Source organism: Rana temporaria, chromosome 6, assembly GCF_905171775.1.
Source record: "Rana temporaria chromosome 6, aRanTem1.1, whole genome shotgun sequence".
NCBI classification, from domain to species: Eukaryota; Metazoa; Chordata; class Amphibia; order Anura; family Ranidae; genus Rana; species Rana temporaria.
Window position 1 is genome coordinate 172485261 of NC_053494.1, and position 18581 is coordinate 172503841.

General features: G+C 41.7%; 1 protein-coding gene across 1 annotated transcript in view; it reads right to left on the minus strand.

Moving 5' to 3' along the window:
- Positions 1-18581, minus strand: part of LOC120944051 (bile salt export pump-like) — a 119195-nt gene that overhangs the window by 59990 nt on the left and 40624 nt on the right. The window contains exons 12-15 of the mRNA XM_040357817.1: positions 16200-16313; positions 9071-9181; positions 5900-6025; positions 4718-4921 (exon numbers count right to left, since the gene is read on the minus strand). Coding sequence (XP_040213751.1) covers positions 4718-4921; positions 5900-6025; positions 9071-9181; positions 16200-16313 — 555 coding nt within the window. The remainder of the gene's footprint in view (positions 1-4717; positions 4922-5899; positions 6026-9070; positions 9182-16199; positions 16314-18581) is intronic.

Here is an 18581-nt window from a genome sequence, read left to right on the forward strand (position 1 = left end):
GGAGGGCGACAGTATCGTTGAGGCCGGGCATCCAGCGATTCGGGACCGGAGGATACTGGGCTGGCCGGAATGGGTACCGGCGGGGCCAAGAAGGGATCCCCCAGCTCAGAGGGTAAACAGACCTCCGGACCAGAGCTGGAGGGCTCTGTTGGAGCAGAGTTCAAAAGTTCAGAGTCCCCCCAATCATCAGTCTCTGTGCATCCTGATTCGCTGGGAGCAGATCCTTGAGATACTGATGGTTCAGCCGGCATCAGGGATTCGGGCAGTTGAGAACGAGGACGCAGTTGGTCCGCATGACGTCTGCAAATGGAACCATCTTCCAGGCGGACCTTGTACATCTTGGGTCCCAAAGTCTCTGCAATGACAGCAGGAAGCCAACGGGTGTTGGAAGCCCCATAAGATCGGGCCCATACCTTTTGTTGGGCTGTGAATCGGGGGAGCTCGTTGTGTTTGACCATTTTGTCTTGGGACTGTAGTACATGTTCCTGGACTGTTTGAGGGCGGAGCATATCCAAAACAGTCCATGGCTGCCGCCCCAGAAGGAGTTCTGCTGGAGTTTTCCCAGTGGTTGCATGTGGTGTGTTTCTGTAAGCAGAAAGGAAGGAGTCCAGCTGCTGGGGTGACAGGGACTGTTGTTTACTTGCAGCCACTGTAGCTTTGAAGTAGCGTTTAAAAGTCTGCACAAACCGCTCTGCTTGACCATTTGTAGCCGGGTGGTAAGGTGCGGTCAACTTGTGCTTGATGTTGTGGGCAGTCAGGAAATGCTGAAACTCCTGACTGGTGAATTGTGCACCGTTGTCTGTGACGATTTCTCTGGGGTATCCAAACGTAGCAGCGAGATGTAACAGTATGGAAACCGTTGCCTTAGTCGTTGGCTGAGTAACAGGAATGACCTCAGGCCACTTTAAATGGGCGTCCACTATGATCAAGAAGGTGTGTCCTCTGATCGGGCCAGCAAAGTCCAAGTGTAGGCGAAACCAAGGAACCGCGGGCCAAGTCCAGGGCTGGACGCACCCTCGAGGAGGGTCTCTTGCCGTTTGTGCACATCCAGCACAAGCATTCACATATGTTGTGATATCTGAGTCTAGGTTTGGCCACCACACATAGCCTCTGGCCTTTTGTTTCATACGTGTGCTCCCGGGATGACCAGTATGTAGCAAGTCCAGAATGTGTCTCCGGAGGGTCTGTGGAATGATCACTCGGTCTCCCCATAAAACACAGTTGCCAGCCACAGTTAATTCCATACGCCTACGGAAATAAGGTTCATACTCCTGTGTGACAGTTGCAGGCCAACCGGAACGTACCCAGGAGAGTATGGTTTTCAGAAAGGTATCCTTGGTTGTATGGGCTGCTATCTCCCCAGAAGACAAGAAGGACAGGCTGGTGTAACGACAACTCTTGACCGGTGGAGAAGAGTCCATGGACCTCCCTGTCAGTCGGGACATAGCGTCCGCATTAGCATTGGCATCATGACCACGATACTGAATTTTGTAGCTGTATGCCCCCAAGAATAGGGCATAGCGTTGGAGGCGGGCCGCAGTAGTCTGGGAGATGCCTTTGTCAGGGCTAAAGATCTGAAGGAGTGGTTTATGGTCCGTCAGTATGGTGAATTCCCTACCATACAGGTAAAGATGAAACTTCTTAATTGCCCATATCAGCGCAAGAGCCTCTTTGTCAATGTGTGAGTAATTGCTTTCTGCTTTTGTCAAAGACCTGGAGGCAAATGCCACTGGTTTTTCTGACCCATCTGGTAAGATGTGAGATAGTACCGCCCCCAGACCATAGGGTGAGGCATCACAAGCCAAGGTGAGAGGCTTCTGGAGGTCATAGTGCACAAGCATGCGTGACGCCAACAGCTTCCGCTTAGAAACTTCAAAAGCACGTTGGCATGCAGCCGACCAGTCCCATCTGGAGTGTTTCTCCAAAAGCTTGTTCAACGGAAACAAGGTGTGTGCCAGATCTGGCAGGAATTTGTGGTAATAGTTCAGCAAGCCAAGGTATGATCGCAGCTGCTGGACGTTGGTTGGGGCTGGAGCTTTGACTAAAGCATCAACCTTGGCTTCCGTGGTGTGTATACCTTCTGCATCCACAAGGTGGCCACAAAACTCCAATTTAGGCACCATGAATTGGCATTTTGCTAAGTTCACTTTCAGACCCTGTTCTTGGAGTCTCGCCAACACAAGCTCCACATTCTGCTTGTGTTCCTGGTCGGTCCGACCTGTAATGAGCATGTCATCTAGCAGGCACTGAGTGAAAGGAATGTCCGCCAAAATCTCGTCCATTTTTCGTTGCCAAATGGCTGGGGCAGAGGCTACCCCAAACACCATCCGATTATATTGATACAGTCCCTTGTGGGTGTTGATGGTCAGAAACTTGCGGGAAGAAGGATGGACCTCAAACTGTAAATATGCTTGTTTGAGATCAAGCTTGGTGAACTTTTGACCTCCTGCAAGAGAGGCAAAAATGTCATCTACTCTGGGTAGGGGATACTGGTCTATTTCCAGTTGAGAGTTCAGTGCCATGCGGAAATCGCCACAAATGCGCAAGTCCCCATTCGATTTCTTTACCGGTACAACTGGTGATGCCCACTCGCTGTGCTCTACCTTTGAGATGACACCTTGTTCCTCCAGCCGACTTAGTTCTGCTTCCACACCTGCTCGGAGTGCAAAAGGTACTGTCCGAGCTTTGAAGAACTTAGGCTGAGCGTTGGGTTTCAGCTTGAGTCTCACACAGTCATGCTTTATTTTTCCCAACTGGTCATCAAAAATCTTTGGGAACCGCTGCTTCAGGGACACCACCCATCCCTCATTATCTCCTAATGGAATGGTAACGGTGTTACAGGGACTTATGGCGATGTCTGGCATACCAAAGTGAGCAATCCAGTCTCTCCCGAATAGAGGGGGTCCCCCATTTTCTAGGATATATAATGGCAGTCTCTTTGTCTGACCCTTGTACAATACTTTTACTTTTGCGTAACCCAGTGGGTGGAGTATCTGCTTTGAGTATGTCTGCAGTTTGATTGGTGTTGGGCGGACAGTTTTTCGGGTCTGAAGTTGTCTCCATTGTTTCTGGGTGATAACTGAAACTGCTGCTCCTGTGTCTACATCCATCCTGAGATTCTTTCCCTCAACGGTTACATCTATAGTCATTGCGGAGGGTGCTGAATGCATATGATGTATGTCTAACCTGTGGAGCACAGCCTCATCCTCGGACTCAGATGATGATGTATATCTTCCCACCATATATGTCTTAGTCTTGGGGTTCAGAGGTTGTTTATCTCGCACCTTCTTGCTACGGCAAACTCGTTTCAGATGGCCGGTCCTACCGCAATTATGACAGGTCTGATCCTTAAACCGGCAGACTTTGTAATCATGGTCTGTATTCCCACAACGGTGGCAAGCTGACTCCCGGCTTGGTGGGGGTCTGTATTTCCAGTTTGCAGCAGTTGGCTTGACTGCTGTTCTGAAAACTTCCTGCTTCACCTCTTCCCTTCTGCTCTGGGGGTTTAATTCCTCTGTATCTTTCACAGCCATTTCCATCACTGAAGCTATCTCAATTGCCTTTGTAAGGGTAAGGTCTTTCTCTGTTAACAGTCTCTTTTGTGTTGACTCACAATTCAGTCCCATGACAAACTTATCTCTCAGTGCAGTAGGTAGGTAGTCCCCAAAAGAACAGGTCGAGGCTAGTCTGCGAAGGGCGAGCACATAAACTTTAATCTCTTCACCTGTCTGTTGCTGCCTCTGATAGAAGCGAAATCTTTCTGCAATTTCTAATGGTTTAGGCTGGAAGTGATCCTCTAGCAGTGTCAGCAGCTCTGCCAATGTCTTAGCTGCTGGTTTTACAGGGGAAAGCAAATCTCTCAGAGTGTCATATGTCTTGGCCCCAACCACTGTCAGGAACACTGCTACTTGCCTGTTGTCTGGGATGGCATTTGCACTGAAATACTGTTCCAGCCTCTCAACCCAGGAACTCCAGGATGTCTGTTCTCCATCAAACTCACTTAATGTCCCGATTAATGACATTTTCCTGCTGGGATCTGTGATTGCTTTTATCCAGGTGACAATCCACAATGTCTTTGTCTCTCTCTCAGACTGATAGACACTTTGTAAGAAATCTAAGAATTTTCATTAGTATTTTGCACCATTAGTGGGCTGAAGCAACAGCCAATTTTCGTGCGGCCATTGAATTTGAGTAATCGGACATGTTGGAATTTTTTTGTAATTTTTTGAAAAACTAACAATTTTCTAATCAATGATGGGAGAATCGTGTGAAAGATGTAATCGAAAAAGAAATGAGCATGTGCAAGAAAAGAAAATTCCCGGAAAGAAAAGAAGATTCCCAGCCAACGAAATTATTTTCTGTAGCATCATGAGGTGAAATTGAAGGCTTGGTTGGTCGAATTTCGAAATCAATGGTGGCACCATCGGATCACAAAACGCACAAATTTTCATATTTTCAACAGAATATTTTTTTTTTAAATTCAACCATGTATGGTGTTTAGTTGGTGCCTTTTTAAAGAAAAACTGGCATACCTATCTATTTCACTGCTACTTGGTCCACTCTTGATGAAGTAGTGCTAGCAAAAATAAAAAAAGCCCTGTGTGGACAGTTACAGTGGTGTTTCAATGCACCACTCAGAGGGTCTCACTAGTGCCAATTTGCAATACTATTTCATAAACCTAAATATATTTTAGACTGGCGTTAAAAGCAAAAATACCTGAGGTAGATCCATGATGAAGTTGTAGGCATTTGCTTCCTTGGCTGCTTCGATGATTTCTTCCCTGGTTGCACTGTCTTTGCCATAGCGGATGTTTTCCGCAATAGTTGTTGCAAATAAAACAGGTTCTTGCTCTACAATACCAATCAGAGAGCGCAGCCACTGGATATTCAGAGTGCGTACATCGTGCCCATCCAGAGTGACCTAGAAGTTTAAAAGTAGCAACAAAATGATGAGGGTGAGGCAACCTAACCTGAATTTTAGAACCTAGTTTTGTTTTCTGTCTTTCGCTCAGATTGGGGGAATTATATGGTGGGAATTATATAGTGGTCACTAGGATGGGAAGTCATAGACAGCAGAAAAAATATTTTCAACCTTCTCCTACTCTACTCAAAATGGCTTTTTTTCTTCTGTGTCTCCATAGGCGGGATTTTCTATAATTTAAATTTCCTCTTCTGACAGGTGGGGAGGAACCAAAGCAAGCTTTAATATCTAACATGGTCCCTAATCCTTTCTCTGAAATCGGGAGTTAAATTGCAAATGTGACCTGGAAAGTGTGTCGGTCAACTCAATGGATGGGGGATGTGCATCTGTGGCTGCTCCTAGAGTGCTGCCAGGGGATGGAGCACGTCCTGTTTCCTGTAACAGCTTAAGGAAAGAAGGATGACCCCAGGAAGCCGCACATCTAAGGTGTCCTACTGAATTGAATGGAGTGGAGTGGCAACCTCAGCCTAGACTCCGACCCGACCACGCTTCACAACGCATTTCGCTCCGCCCCCCCAGGCTGATGACATTTAAATATTTACCCTTTGTTAACAAACATTAAAAAGGCTTAAAACCAAGCTTTCGCTGACCTCTGAAGGTGCAGAAACTGTGGGGTAATCCATCCTCAACCTGTACAGTAGGAGCACTTTTTCCAGCCCTGTTTATCATGTTTCCCCCTCCCAGCAGTGACTTTATAGCCTTCTAGCCTTCTAACTTGTAAACACAGAGAAGGTACTTGAGACGGAGGAACTAAGTGCAGAAACCATGCTGCATTGACTTCAGCACTTCTCTTGTGAATTTTGAGGATTAATAATGAACTAATGAATTTACTGAACATCGTTGCCCAAATCTGCATTTAAATATCCAGGCAAATAGAAAAAAGTCCAAGACACTGAAAAATATATCTAGTCTACTCACCATGCCTTGATCAGGGTCATAGAAGCGTTGAATAAGTTGAATTGTTGTACTTTTTCCAGCTCCACTAGGACCTACAAAGGCTGTTGTTTCACCGGATTTAATAATCATGTTTAATTTGTTTAAAATCTGAAGAAAAAGAAATGTAAATCACTTGTCAATCACCTTAAAGAGGAACTGCAGTCTGCTCACAAAATTTGTAATAAAAACATCTTTGCCATTCTGAAGCATCCCTCCAACCACTTTGCATATTATTTTATTTATACTGTGATTCTGTACTTGCCAAATATTTTGCAAAAATCTCCATTCACTGAGTCTGGCTGCATCTATTTTAATTGTGGGCAGCTAAAGCTGCTGCCTGTTCACTTCCTGGATTTGCACAGACACACAGAGCTACACCTCCAGCTCTGCAGCCCTAAAGCTCTCATTGGCCCTCATATGACTCATCTCCCCTCCCTTCTTGGCAAACTATCACAAGAGAGAGAAAGAGAGAGAGAGAGAGCTGTGCATTATGTCATAAGCCTAGGCTAATGACCAGACAAGAAGGTATTATTAGAAGGTATTATTACTGGCAGAAAAAAATGTTTTACTATCCAAAGTTAAAACAACAAGGGCAGAAGATTTAATAGATGGAAACATGAAAAAAATACTGAAGGTCCACTTTAAGAAAAGCATTATTTAGGGTTAGTACAATAATTTGCAGCTACCATATTTTCCGGCGTATAGGATGGCTGGGCATAAAAGACGACCCCCTAATTGTAAATTTTAAATGTTGGTTTTGTGGTATACTCACTGTATAAGATGACCCCCATAAGACAACCCCCTTCCGACCAGTCTGTCAGCCTGCTAGATGTGTCTTACAGTATGCATACAGTATACCGCACTGAGCCAATCACGGCGAGTGATGCATTCTATTAATGAATACAAAGCCTGCTCAGATTGGCAGAGGCTGTGACATCATCAGTCTATCTCTATCTCTGACTCTCAAAGTCTATCGGATTGGCAGAAGTTGTTCCGCCAATCCGAGCAGGCTCTGTATTCATTAATAGAATACATTGCTCGCTGGGATTGGTTTAGAAGTGGATACTGTGGGCCAGACTCACAAAAGAGATACGATGGCGTATCTCCTGATACGCCGTCGTATCTCTGTGTTACGGCCGTCCTAACTATGCGACTGATTCATAGAATCAGTTACGCATAGCTAGCCCTAAGATCCGACAGGTGTAATTGAATTACACTGTCGGATTCTAGGCCGGCCGCTAGGTGGCGAGGCCATTGCGGTCGGCGTAGAATATGCAAATGACTAGTTACGGCGATTCCCGAAAGTCCGCGCTGCCCGTCGTTCTAACTTTACGTCGTTTCCGTCGAGTTACGCCGCGTAAAATTAGGGCTGAGCCCTAGTTGTTCTAAGCCATGTTAAGTATGGCTGTCGTTCCCGCGTCGAAATTTAAAAAACAACGTTGTTTGCGTAAGTCGTCCGTGAATGGCGCTGGACGCCATTTACGTTAACGTCTAAACAAATGACGTCCGTGCGACGTCATTTAGCGCAATGCACGTCGGGTAATTTACCCGACGGAGCATGCGCAGTACGTTCGGCGCAGGAACGCGCCTAATTTAAATGGTGCCCGCCCCATTTGAATTGGGCGGGCTTGCGCCGAGCGCATTTACGTTACACCACCGCAAGTTTACAGGTAAGAGTTTTGAGAATCAGGCACTTACGCTGTAAACCTGCGGCGGTGTAACGTAAATCAGATACGTTACGCTGCCGTGGAGCAACGTAATTGTATCTGAATCTGGCCCTGTATGTATGCAGTATTACCGCACATTCACATTGCATCTGGAGGGCTGACATCCAGCACCTGGTGTATAAGACGACCCCCGCTTTTTGGAAGTTTTTTTTGTGTAAAAGGTCATCTTTTATGCTGGAAAATACGATAATACAGTTCAGAAGAGCACTAAAGTCATCTCATGTGTTGCTTAAAGTGGATGTAAACCCTCACATATGCCCAGTGAAGTGAACAAGCTCAGATTATACACATACAGTAGATGAAACAGATCCTCTTATATGGGTTTTACTTGTTTATCTACAGTCTTCTGTCCCCTATGCCCCTTCAAAGGGGCAGATCTTGCTAAAAATCTTTCTTCGTCTGTCAGGAGCACAGAGGAGGGGGTGGGGAGCCTGCAGTTACAATGTGTGAGAGCTGATTGGAGGAAAGGAACACCCCCCCTCCACACAGCAGAAGAACTGTGTTCTGAATAGACAAGCTCGGTTCTGAGCTCTCACCCCCCCTCCCCCTCCTGACACAAATTTATCTCATGTGTCAGAAAAACTTCTCAGAAGTGACACATGCTGATAACAGAGTTACACAGCACCAGAGAGACACAACAATAAGAGCGTTAGAGAGAGATAAGTAAACACTACAGATATATGTGCTATGTTCAGATTCCATGACTGAGCTTTACAACCACTTTAATATTGTCAAAACCAGAGAAAATTAAAACCCAGATGCTCAGACTAAATGTAGCAGCTTTGGGATGCATTGGTTAACTTTAAAATAACTTTATGACTATTTTAAAGTTACCTTACACTTAGCAGTTGCTAATCAAGTGTTTTCAGCTTGTTATTTACAACAACAACTGCAGCCGGTAGGTGTGTAAACAAACTCCATTTCATCACTCCGATTGGCTGTTATAGTGATCAAATGATTAGAAACCATGATCGTTGGTTCCTGATCACTAGTTTGAGGCAGTTGTTTTCTTCTATTACCTAATAATTTCATATATTTACCTTTCTGTATGTCATAGGCAGTAACCTGCATTGGGTATTTTTGGAAATATTTTTCCTGCTTTAGAAAAGAAACCAGATCACCAAATTTCTCACAAACAGTTTGACTGATGAAATACAGCTTGCAAAAAAAAATGAAACCCTGGGTATCTAAGCAGTGTTCTCTGTGTGCTTTTTCAGGATTAACCCAGATGTGCAGTGGAGCTATGGACATTCAAGTTTTAACTAAACTTTAAAACAAGCCCGCGCTGACCTTTGTAGCTGCAGGCACTATGGAGCAGTTCATCTTTAAACGTACAGTGGATATACTCCGCTCATGCAATGCATGCTGTGGGTCCAGCATATGCTCATTATACAGACCAAAGCCATTGCTGAGTCTTGCATCTTACCTTGACCTCTGGTCTGGACGGGTAGTGGAAGGAAATATTGTGAAATTCAATTTCTCCCTTGACTTTATCCAATTTAAAGCCTTCTTCAGACATGCAGTCAATTTTTGGCTCCTGCAACAAAGCAGACATTTTGCATGATGAGATTTTGTGACTTCATGGTACCAATGTGCCAATTTCGGTGTATCAAACTGTTTTTTTTTTTAACAGAACTTTATTGAAATGTCACCAAAGACATTTTATAAACAGCTCTATTCACCGCAGTGGCATTGCAATATAGTGAAATGCAATGTCTAGACAATGCTAGTGCTTGCTTTTATGTGCATAAGGTTATCTAAAATGTAACACCATAGGTTAACACAACTACCAACAAGTAAACTAATTGTAATATAAATATTAAGAATACAAAATAAAATATAAAATGAAATATATTAAAGACCATAAAGTGAACAAGTGTAATAGTCTTTATAAATGTGAAATTCGACTCCAAGGACACCCTATTTAGTGAATGTTCCACCTTGTGCTTAGTAACACACACACCACACTCACCAGATGTCAATGACTTACTGTACAGAAAGAGAAGCCACTATCGATTTTGGGTCACTAGGGGTAGGGGACTTGTCCTGGTCTTCCTGGTGCCTCCTGACACGAATCCTTTCTCCTCCTCAACATGATACAAGTGTTTCTCCAGTAAATTTAGAAGGCAACCATCAACGTTTTCAGAAGCAGCAGAAGATTTGTATGATGTTTGCTGGCTTTTGTAGTGCTTTTTAACATTGTTTTATAAAAACAAAAGGTTTTATACTATGAGAGGCTTCCTCTCCATTTTTATTTTTACTATACTCCTTGCCTACTGAATTTACTGGAGAAACACTGGGATCATGTTGAGGAGGAGAATGGATCCATGTCAGGAGCCACCAGGAAGATCAGAACATGTCCCCTAGTGTCCCCAAAGTGATGATGACGTCTCTTGCTGTACAGTAAGGAGCTGATTGACATCCGGTGAGTATGGTGTGTGTTACTAAGCACGAGATGGAACATTCACTAGGGTGTCCTGGGAGTCTTTGTTCATGCGCTCAACATTTCACATTTATAAAGACTATTGCACTTGTTCAATTTATGGACTTTTTTTATTTTTCATTTTATATATTTTTTTGCATTTCTAATATTTATATCACAATTAGTTTGCTTGCTGGTAGTTGTAATAACCTATGGTGGTACATTTTAGATAAGCTTATGCACGTCAAAGCAAGCACTAGGCATGGCATTTCATTGTTCAGGTTTCCTGTTTGAGATTATAGACCGCAGCTGCATTCATCATTATTATTGTTTACAGAGGCACATGTTTTTGTTAATATAATTGCAATATGGTGGTTTGCACTGTATGCAATACTTTTATCAGCGCACACCACAACAACAATAAGTGAACTAACACCACCCTGCATGCATGCAGATAGGAGGTGGCTGCAGCAAATCAGCTTCACTAAAGCCCCGTAAACACGATCAGAATATCGTACAAAATATACCGCTTTTGAAGCGATCGTACGATAATCTGATCGTTAGTACACAGCTGCCGTCTGAAATTTTTTGAAGAGACAAACATGAAAATGTTTCTTGTACAATACAAGATCATATAATTTTTCATTTAATCAGTACAGTTTTCATCCTGAAATACAATACAAATACATTACAACACATTACATCACTTCCGAATTTTTATTCTGTCGTACGAGAATTGTCATACTTTAGTAACCTATTCGTTTTCGATATTAGCATCCAAAAAAAATCCTATAATCTCATCATGTGTACTAGGCTTAACAGGTTAAATAATATTCAATAGCAATTACCGGTATTCAAAACACAGAGGGCCAGATTCACAGAAGAAGTACGCCTGAGTATCTGCTGATACTCCGGCGTACTTTCAAATTTGCCGCGTCGTATCTTTAGTTTGAATCCTCAAACCAAGATACGACGGCTTCTGGCATCGATCCGACAGGCGTACGGCTTTGTACGCCTTCGGATCGTAGGTGTAATACTTCGGCGCCCGCTGGGTGGAGTTTGCGTCGTTTTCTGCGTCGGGTATGCTAATTAGCTGTTTACGGCGATCCACGAAGGTACGCGCGGTCGTCGCATTCTCTTACGTCGTCGCTAGTCGGCTTTTCCCGGCGTATAGTTAAGGCTGCTATTTCTTGGCTTATATTTAGACTTGCCATGTTAAAGTATGGCCGTCGTTCCCGCGTCGAATTGAAATATTTTTTTTTTTGCGTAAGTCGTCCGTGAATAGGAAAGGACGTTACTCATGTCGACGTTCAAAAAATTACGCCGGTGCAACGTCATTTCGCGCAAAGCGCGGCGGGAAATTTAAAAATGGAGCATGCGCAGTACGCTCGGCGCGGGATCGCGCCTAATTTAAATGATACATGCCCCAATTGAATTAGGCGGGCTTGCGCCGGATGGATTTACGCTACGCCGCCGCAAGTTTACAGGCAAGTGCTTTGTAAATCAAGCACTTGCCTGTAAAACTTGCGGCGGTGTAACGTAAATGCAATACGTTACGCCGCCAGAATTCTACCTGAATCTGGCCCAGAGTGCTGTGGAAAACATAATGTAATTCAGTTGTGTTTTTTTACGTAAATATATGTCTATTTTAAAAGCGCAATAGGCTTTAATGGCTCCTGAGGGTTAATGAAGGCGCTTACAACTATCTTGCATCAGTTCATCAAAAATGCCTGTGATTAGTCCTATTATTTTTTTTTTTTTGATTCAGTACTTTTTTTTATTCTTTTCATGACAATACAAGTTATACATTTATACATACATTGTATCCAGATACATAATCTTACTTCTAACGTTCACCCACCCAAAGAATTTTTTTTTTTACTTGTCCTCCCCCTACTGTACCTCCCCCCCTCAACCCCAATAACACCCCCCCCCCATCCTCCCATCCTCTCCCAATATTAACCCTCTCCCATATTGGTTCATCTTAGATTTTCATGGTGCCAAGCCTCTGCCCAACCTTTCCAGATAGCATCACGTTTATCTCGGCTCCCTCTATGTGTTTAGATAAATTCCTTTTTTATTATGGTTTCTTTTATTTGTGTTCTCCATTCTTCAACCACCGGGAGGTATATAGATATCCATTTCTGGGCTAATAGTTTTCGTGCCTGAAACAGGCCTCTCGTCATGGCGATATGGGTATTTTTTGAAGTATTTAGTTCCTCCACTATATTTAATAAGCATAGTTTCTGATCTAAGGGCATTTCTATATCTAGAGTGCTATTTATGTTTTTAATTATATCCTGCAAATATTGATGGAGTTTGGGGCATTTCCACAGCATGTCTATTAGATTACCCGGTGCACCACTACACCGGGGACATAAAGAGGATTCCCTGAGTTTCCACTTAAACAGTTTTTTCTGGGGTGTAGTATGAGCTATGTGTAATAAGAAGTTGTGTTCATTTTTGAGTGGCTGACAGTGATACCTTTGGGATCTTATGTTTTTTTTTTTTATATAGAAATTATAAAAAATATATATATTGTACATTTTGTGCTGAAATAAATTTTGATGAAATGATTCCACTCTTCCCTAGTGCTCTGTGAATCCTGTGTACACACATATATTATTATTATACAGGATTTATATAGCGCCAATAGTTTGCGCATCGCTTTACAACATCGGGGAAGACAGTACAATTACAATACAATACAGGAGGAATCAGAGGGCCCTGCTTGTTAGAGCTTACAATCTAGACGAATATTAACGCTGCACCCTGTATTAAAAGTTTTTTTTATAAAACAAAGGATTTATATGACTAAAAATGAACAAAAATACCAGTTTAACATTGTATAATAGACATGTGCATTCGTTTTCGTCCGAATGCATTTTCGTCTGAATTTCAGGTATTTTCGTTATCGTTTTAACAAACGATAATGAAAGCACAGAAAACAAAAAAACAAAAGATCCGACATAAACAAATGCTTTATTCTCGTTTTTGTTGCGGTCGAATGTGCCTAACCTTAACTCTATTAGTCCAATATTATTCTACATAAAGAGAAAAGATTCGACATAGAGAGAAAAGATTCGACAATTTTTTTTTTGTTTTTATCTTAGAACATTCGACAGACACCATAAGCCTTCAATGACAGATTCGACATAGAGAGACATGAAGATTCGACATAGAGAGACATGAAGATTCGACATAGAGAGACATGAAGAGTCAATTTTTATTTTATTTTTTAAAGATTCTGTCGAATCTTCTTTTTTTTTTCTTAGAACATTCGACAGACACCATAAGCCCTCAATGACAGATTCGACCCTAATTTGGATTTTCGAACGAATGCATTTTTTTTAACGAAAAACAAAATAAATAAAAACGAATTTCGGGAGTAACTAAATAAATGTATTTTTCGGCCGAAAACGAAATTACGAAATGAAAAAAACAAATAAACGTAAAAAAACGTAAAAAATAAATAAATGTGCCCACCTTTCTAGTTTTACTTTAAGGGGGCTGCATGAACATTTGAAGAAAATTGGAAGTCACTACATGCACTGTATCAAATGTAGTTTAGAAAATGCTACAATGTGTAAAATTGGCCATACATCTTTGGGCGAAATAGAAGTGCACTTACGAAAATGATCCTATTAGGTTCACCTGGCCTTTTGCTGTATTTCAGCAAAAAATGGATTGTATTCTGGAAATCACAACTGTAAATCTTGTGTTTTATGTTGAGTGAGAAAAAGAGCTTTCTAACAAGCGAAATAACCACCAGTCTAAAACTCTAAAGCTGAGCGGCAGTAAAAAAAAGTAAAACTCATGACACATACCAGTCTCACATGTAGTTGCAAGACTTAAAGTGGAACAAAAACTAAAAAGAAAGAAACTGCAAACAGGCAGGCTCTTTATTGCAGAAGAGACGTGTAATGTCTCTTCTGCAATAAAACTTGCGTATCTGCCTGTTCACAATCCCCTCTTGCACATGCAAAGAAGTCAAAGCGAATTGCCCATGGGACATTTTTGGAGGTCACAAGACACCAATTTTTTTTTTTTAAATAAAATAACATTAACTTTATTAGAGCATAAATAATACAATAGATTACAAATAGAGAATGTGCTTTACAGTTGTAATCTATTTTATTCTCATATGCGCTAATAAAGTTGATGTTATTTCTATTTCATATTTTAGTGTTTTATGACCTCCAAAAAAGACCCATGGGTAATATTTTTTTACCTCTTTGTAAGTATTTGGGATGGAGGTATTTATGCTTCTGTACTTGACCTAACAATTTTCTAGTGAGCTGCACATGCACTCCTGCACATGAGCTGAAGTGATGGTAGTCCCACACTGGCCAATCAAAACAGCTAAAGATTGGCACCTGAAAGAAGCTATGGAGAGGATGATGACACAGGCTAGGGGCCTCCTGGGTGTTGGGCTGTTGGAACTAAGGTAATTATTTTTGACTTTAGCTCCATGTTAAAATGAAACTGTCACATATATAAACATCCAAATTAAGTTGATACTAGTAGTTAAATTGAATCAAGGGATGTTGGCCTTTCAACAGCAGATATAACCCACCTTCAATTTTTGTTTATATTATGCTAGTAGACAAGGAAGTAATAATGTAACTTTCCTGCTATCCTGGTTTATATTATAAAAATCGCTAAGTAAAGTCTGTGCAGAATCCAGCACCTCTGGGATCATCAATCTCCTTTGTAGTGCTTCATGGTTCCCTTACTCCAGTGTTTCTCAATTCCAGTCCTCAGGCCCCCCCAACAGGTCAGGTTTTCAGGATTTCCATTATTTTGCACAGGTGATTTGATCAGTTTCACTGCCTTAGTAATCACCACAGACCTGTTGGGGGGGCCTGAGGACTGGAATTGAGAAACACTGCCTTACTCCAATGTAATGATAATGGTGGGTGTTCAGTGTTTGGTTGCCTTTGCTCTTTAGCTCTGAGGTGTACACCTACTCCCTTATCAGTGGCCAATTTAATACCCCCTACTCCCTAATGGAGTAATATGACTGAAGGACATGTGCAATATTGTCATGACTGATTGTATTGTTACTTGATTTTAGATATGTACATAGGCGTGCACACAGGGTGTGACAGGAGTGCTTGGGTACACTCTAATCACCCTGTGTGGTGGAGATTCCCCCTGCTTCCTGCCCTCCCCCACCCTGTAACGATCACTAACTGTGTTCATTCATAACTGAAGCATAGTAAACTTGGTTTACTATGCTCCAATTTATGAATGAACAGAAAGCCACTCAGCACGGAGTACTTCCTATTCATTCACTGAGGCTGCAAAGAAAGAAACTGGGGAATCTCTGTCCTCCATGTCCTCCAAATTATAAAAAATAATATAGCAAAAGAAAAAAAAAATTGTAAAAATAAAATATATAATAATAATAAATATATAAAACTACTGACACTGTCCACTGCCCTACTGACACCGTGCATTGTGCCACTGATAGCATCCACTGCTCTACTGACTGACTCCCACCACTGTCCTATTGACACCAACATCTTCCCTAATGAGTTACCTAATGTATTTTAGAATGTTTGTTCACATTTATTTATAACAGTGTGTGTGCCTGTGCGTATATATAGGCTGCCCACACCTATGGATATGTATATACTGTCTTAAAAAGCGGACCATATCTGTGAAATGCGTAACCATCTCACAATCAAAACAATGCAATCAGCAAGATATTGAGTCCGTTCAGTTTCAAGCTATTAACACTTTTGTCAAAACTCCCTGAGTTATATGGTAAATGTATTTGAACACCATATTTTGTATACAGCTGTGGTGCCAGTAGCATAAACAATAATATGTTTCATTTATATTTATATTAATTTTTGTATAATTCTATAATATTATATGTAAATAAAAATCACGCTTTAACAAAATCATTTTTATGGATGATGGCATGACATCTATAAAGTCCTGATCAGTAAAATATGAGCCATATTCTTTTCTACTAAGATGCAGTGTTAAACAAAACAAGCAAAATTTACTGAAGCTATTAAAAGCAACATTTGGATTCATTGCTATGGATTACTGCATATGTCAGTTTGATCTTTGCCTTACTTAATATACTTAACAGTTATCTAATGCCAGGGTAGCTTACATTGTCAATGGTCTCATAAATGTTTGTTGCAGCTCCACGTCCTGAGGCGAAGGCTTGTAAGCAGGGAGATGCTTGTCCAAGGTTCAAAGCACCCACCAGGACACCAAAAAATACCTAGAATAAATAAAGTCCATACTTAAAATGTAACTAATTATTACTTTCGAAAAAATGAAAAACACACCATGGTCTTTACGAATAAGCGCAACTGGGTGAAACCCATAGAGTGACAACAAAACTCGGAAAAGAAAATATGGAAAATATCCCACTGCTTGCTGTGTTTTGTGATGCTTTTCCTTTTTTTACTATTAAAGACTACCTTTCAAAGGTTTTTTGGTGTGCGGCCGTCTATATTTTATTTTCCGAGTTTTGCTTAATGCATTGCTGGCACCCACGGTCTCTAAAAGGACATCAATTGCTTAGTGCACTCACCTGGAGCGGCAGTTTTTCCTTTCTTATAGAGTGACATTGTCTAGGGTGGAAAAAGGGGGGAAGAAGGCATGACCTACGGCGGAGGGGGACCAGAGGAACATACTTGAGAAATGCAGTGCAGTTCTATCTTTTGGAGTTCTATATTTGTTTACACAGTGATTATCAGTATAGTTAAAGCGGAGCTCCACCAAAAGGGGAAGTTCCGCTTTAAGCTGTGACAGCCGGGTGCCCATAGTAAAGATGCCGGAGCTACCGAGGGAGGGCACAGGGCGAAAACAACTGGGGTGAGTGCACCGCTGCATTATCGGACAGGTGAGTGACTGTTTATTAAAAGTCAGCAGCTACACTTTTGGTAGCTGCTGACTTTTAATAAAAACACAAATAACTGGAACTTTAACAAGTGTGAAAGTAAATCTTCAGTCAGGATAAAAGTTAGTAAACGAATATTTATCAATTTGTGTAAATCTGATTGTGAGCTGCAGCAATAAGGACAAGTGTAAACTAGACCTGTCAGTGAAATGCACATGTAGGGACCCTTCCCTAAACTGGAGTATCCATAATAAAATTTAGTGTGTTTTGCAGCTAGGCTTTAATCGGTCTGAGCATTTTTTTACTTTTTCTGAACCTTGCTGGTTTCTTCTAAGCTCAGTATTTTGATTGCTTCTGCCTGTTACGGTTGAGGAGGTTCCAGTAATAAGCAAAGTTGCATAAGCCGATGCTTCCTGTAAGGCGCTGGCTCCTGTCACAGTCAGAGTGATACCAAATATGGGCATATTTGTTCTGCAACAATTACTGGGCTGCTTTCAAACTGATCTGCAGGTGCACCACCTACCTGCATGGGATTGGATTGGAGTGAAGGGCCCATAGAGTAGAGTGGGCTGTGTCCATGTCCGCTTTCCATATGCAGAGTGGACACAGACCTGTCATACGCCTGTCCCACATATCGTGGTCCACAATCGGTTATCAAGTCACTTAAATGGCTCTTGCTCTTCAAAAGATTGGACATCCCTGGTTTAAGGGGCTGATAAATAGATCATTTGGATGGACCTTTCCAGAGTGTTGAACTTCTATGCTGTGTGCTAGAAGGGTTTTAATCCAGACTTTGCCTCAGCCTGGGGCATGTGCTGGAGGCCCAGAACATTAGCTGCCAAACTGGAGTCTGTATTTCCATAGGAAGCTGGTTTAAAAGATGTTTGCTTGGAAAGAGCATCTGTAAAGAATTTCCTAGCTGAAGAGTGTTGCAGAGGAGCAGGGTAGAATCTACTGCTGGGTATTTTAAGAAATGCTAATTGCCCACAGATTATGGTATCTTTGGCTGCTATTAGAGGGTCAATAAACACATTGGGATTTATTTACTAAAGGCAAATCCACTTTGCACTTCTCTTCTAGAATTAAATTCATTAGTAAAAGGTAACAAATGACTGCCGCCCCATTTTATTTTTAATTTCACTATACACCTAGAACCAGACAGTAAGACTGAAAAGGTAGCCAAACACACTACTTAGGGGGTCATTTAACAACACTCTAAGAAGAAGAGTTATACACACTTCCCATAAATCAATAAAATACATGTCAAGAGAACCAAATCACATCAGTTTGAGTAAAAAGGTACTTTATTCTAAATGTAATGCCGCGTACACACTATCATTTTTCGGCATGAAAAAAAAACGACGTTTTTCGGCATGTAGAAAAAAACAAAGTTTTTCCAACTTCATCATTAAAACGACATTGCCCACACACCATCGTTTTAAAAAAATGCTCTAGCAAAGCGAGGTGACGTACAACACATACGACGGCACTATAAAGGGGAAGTTCCATGCGGATGACGCCACCCTTTGGGCTGCTTTAGCTGATTCTGTGTTAGTAAAAGACGATTTGCGCTTTTTTGTCTGTTACAGCGTGATGAATGTGCTTACTCCATTATGAACGGTAGTTTTACCAGAACGAGCGCTC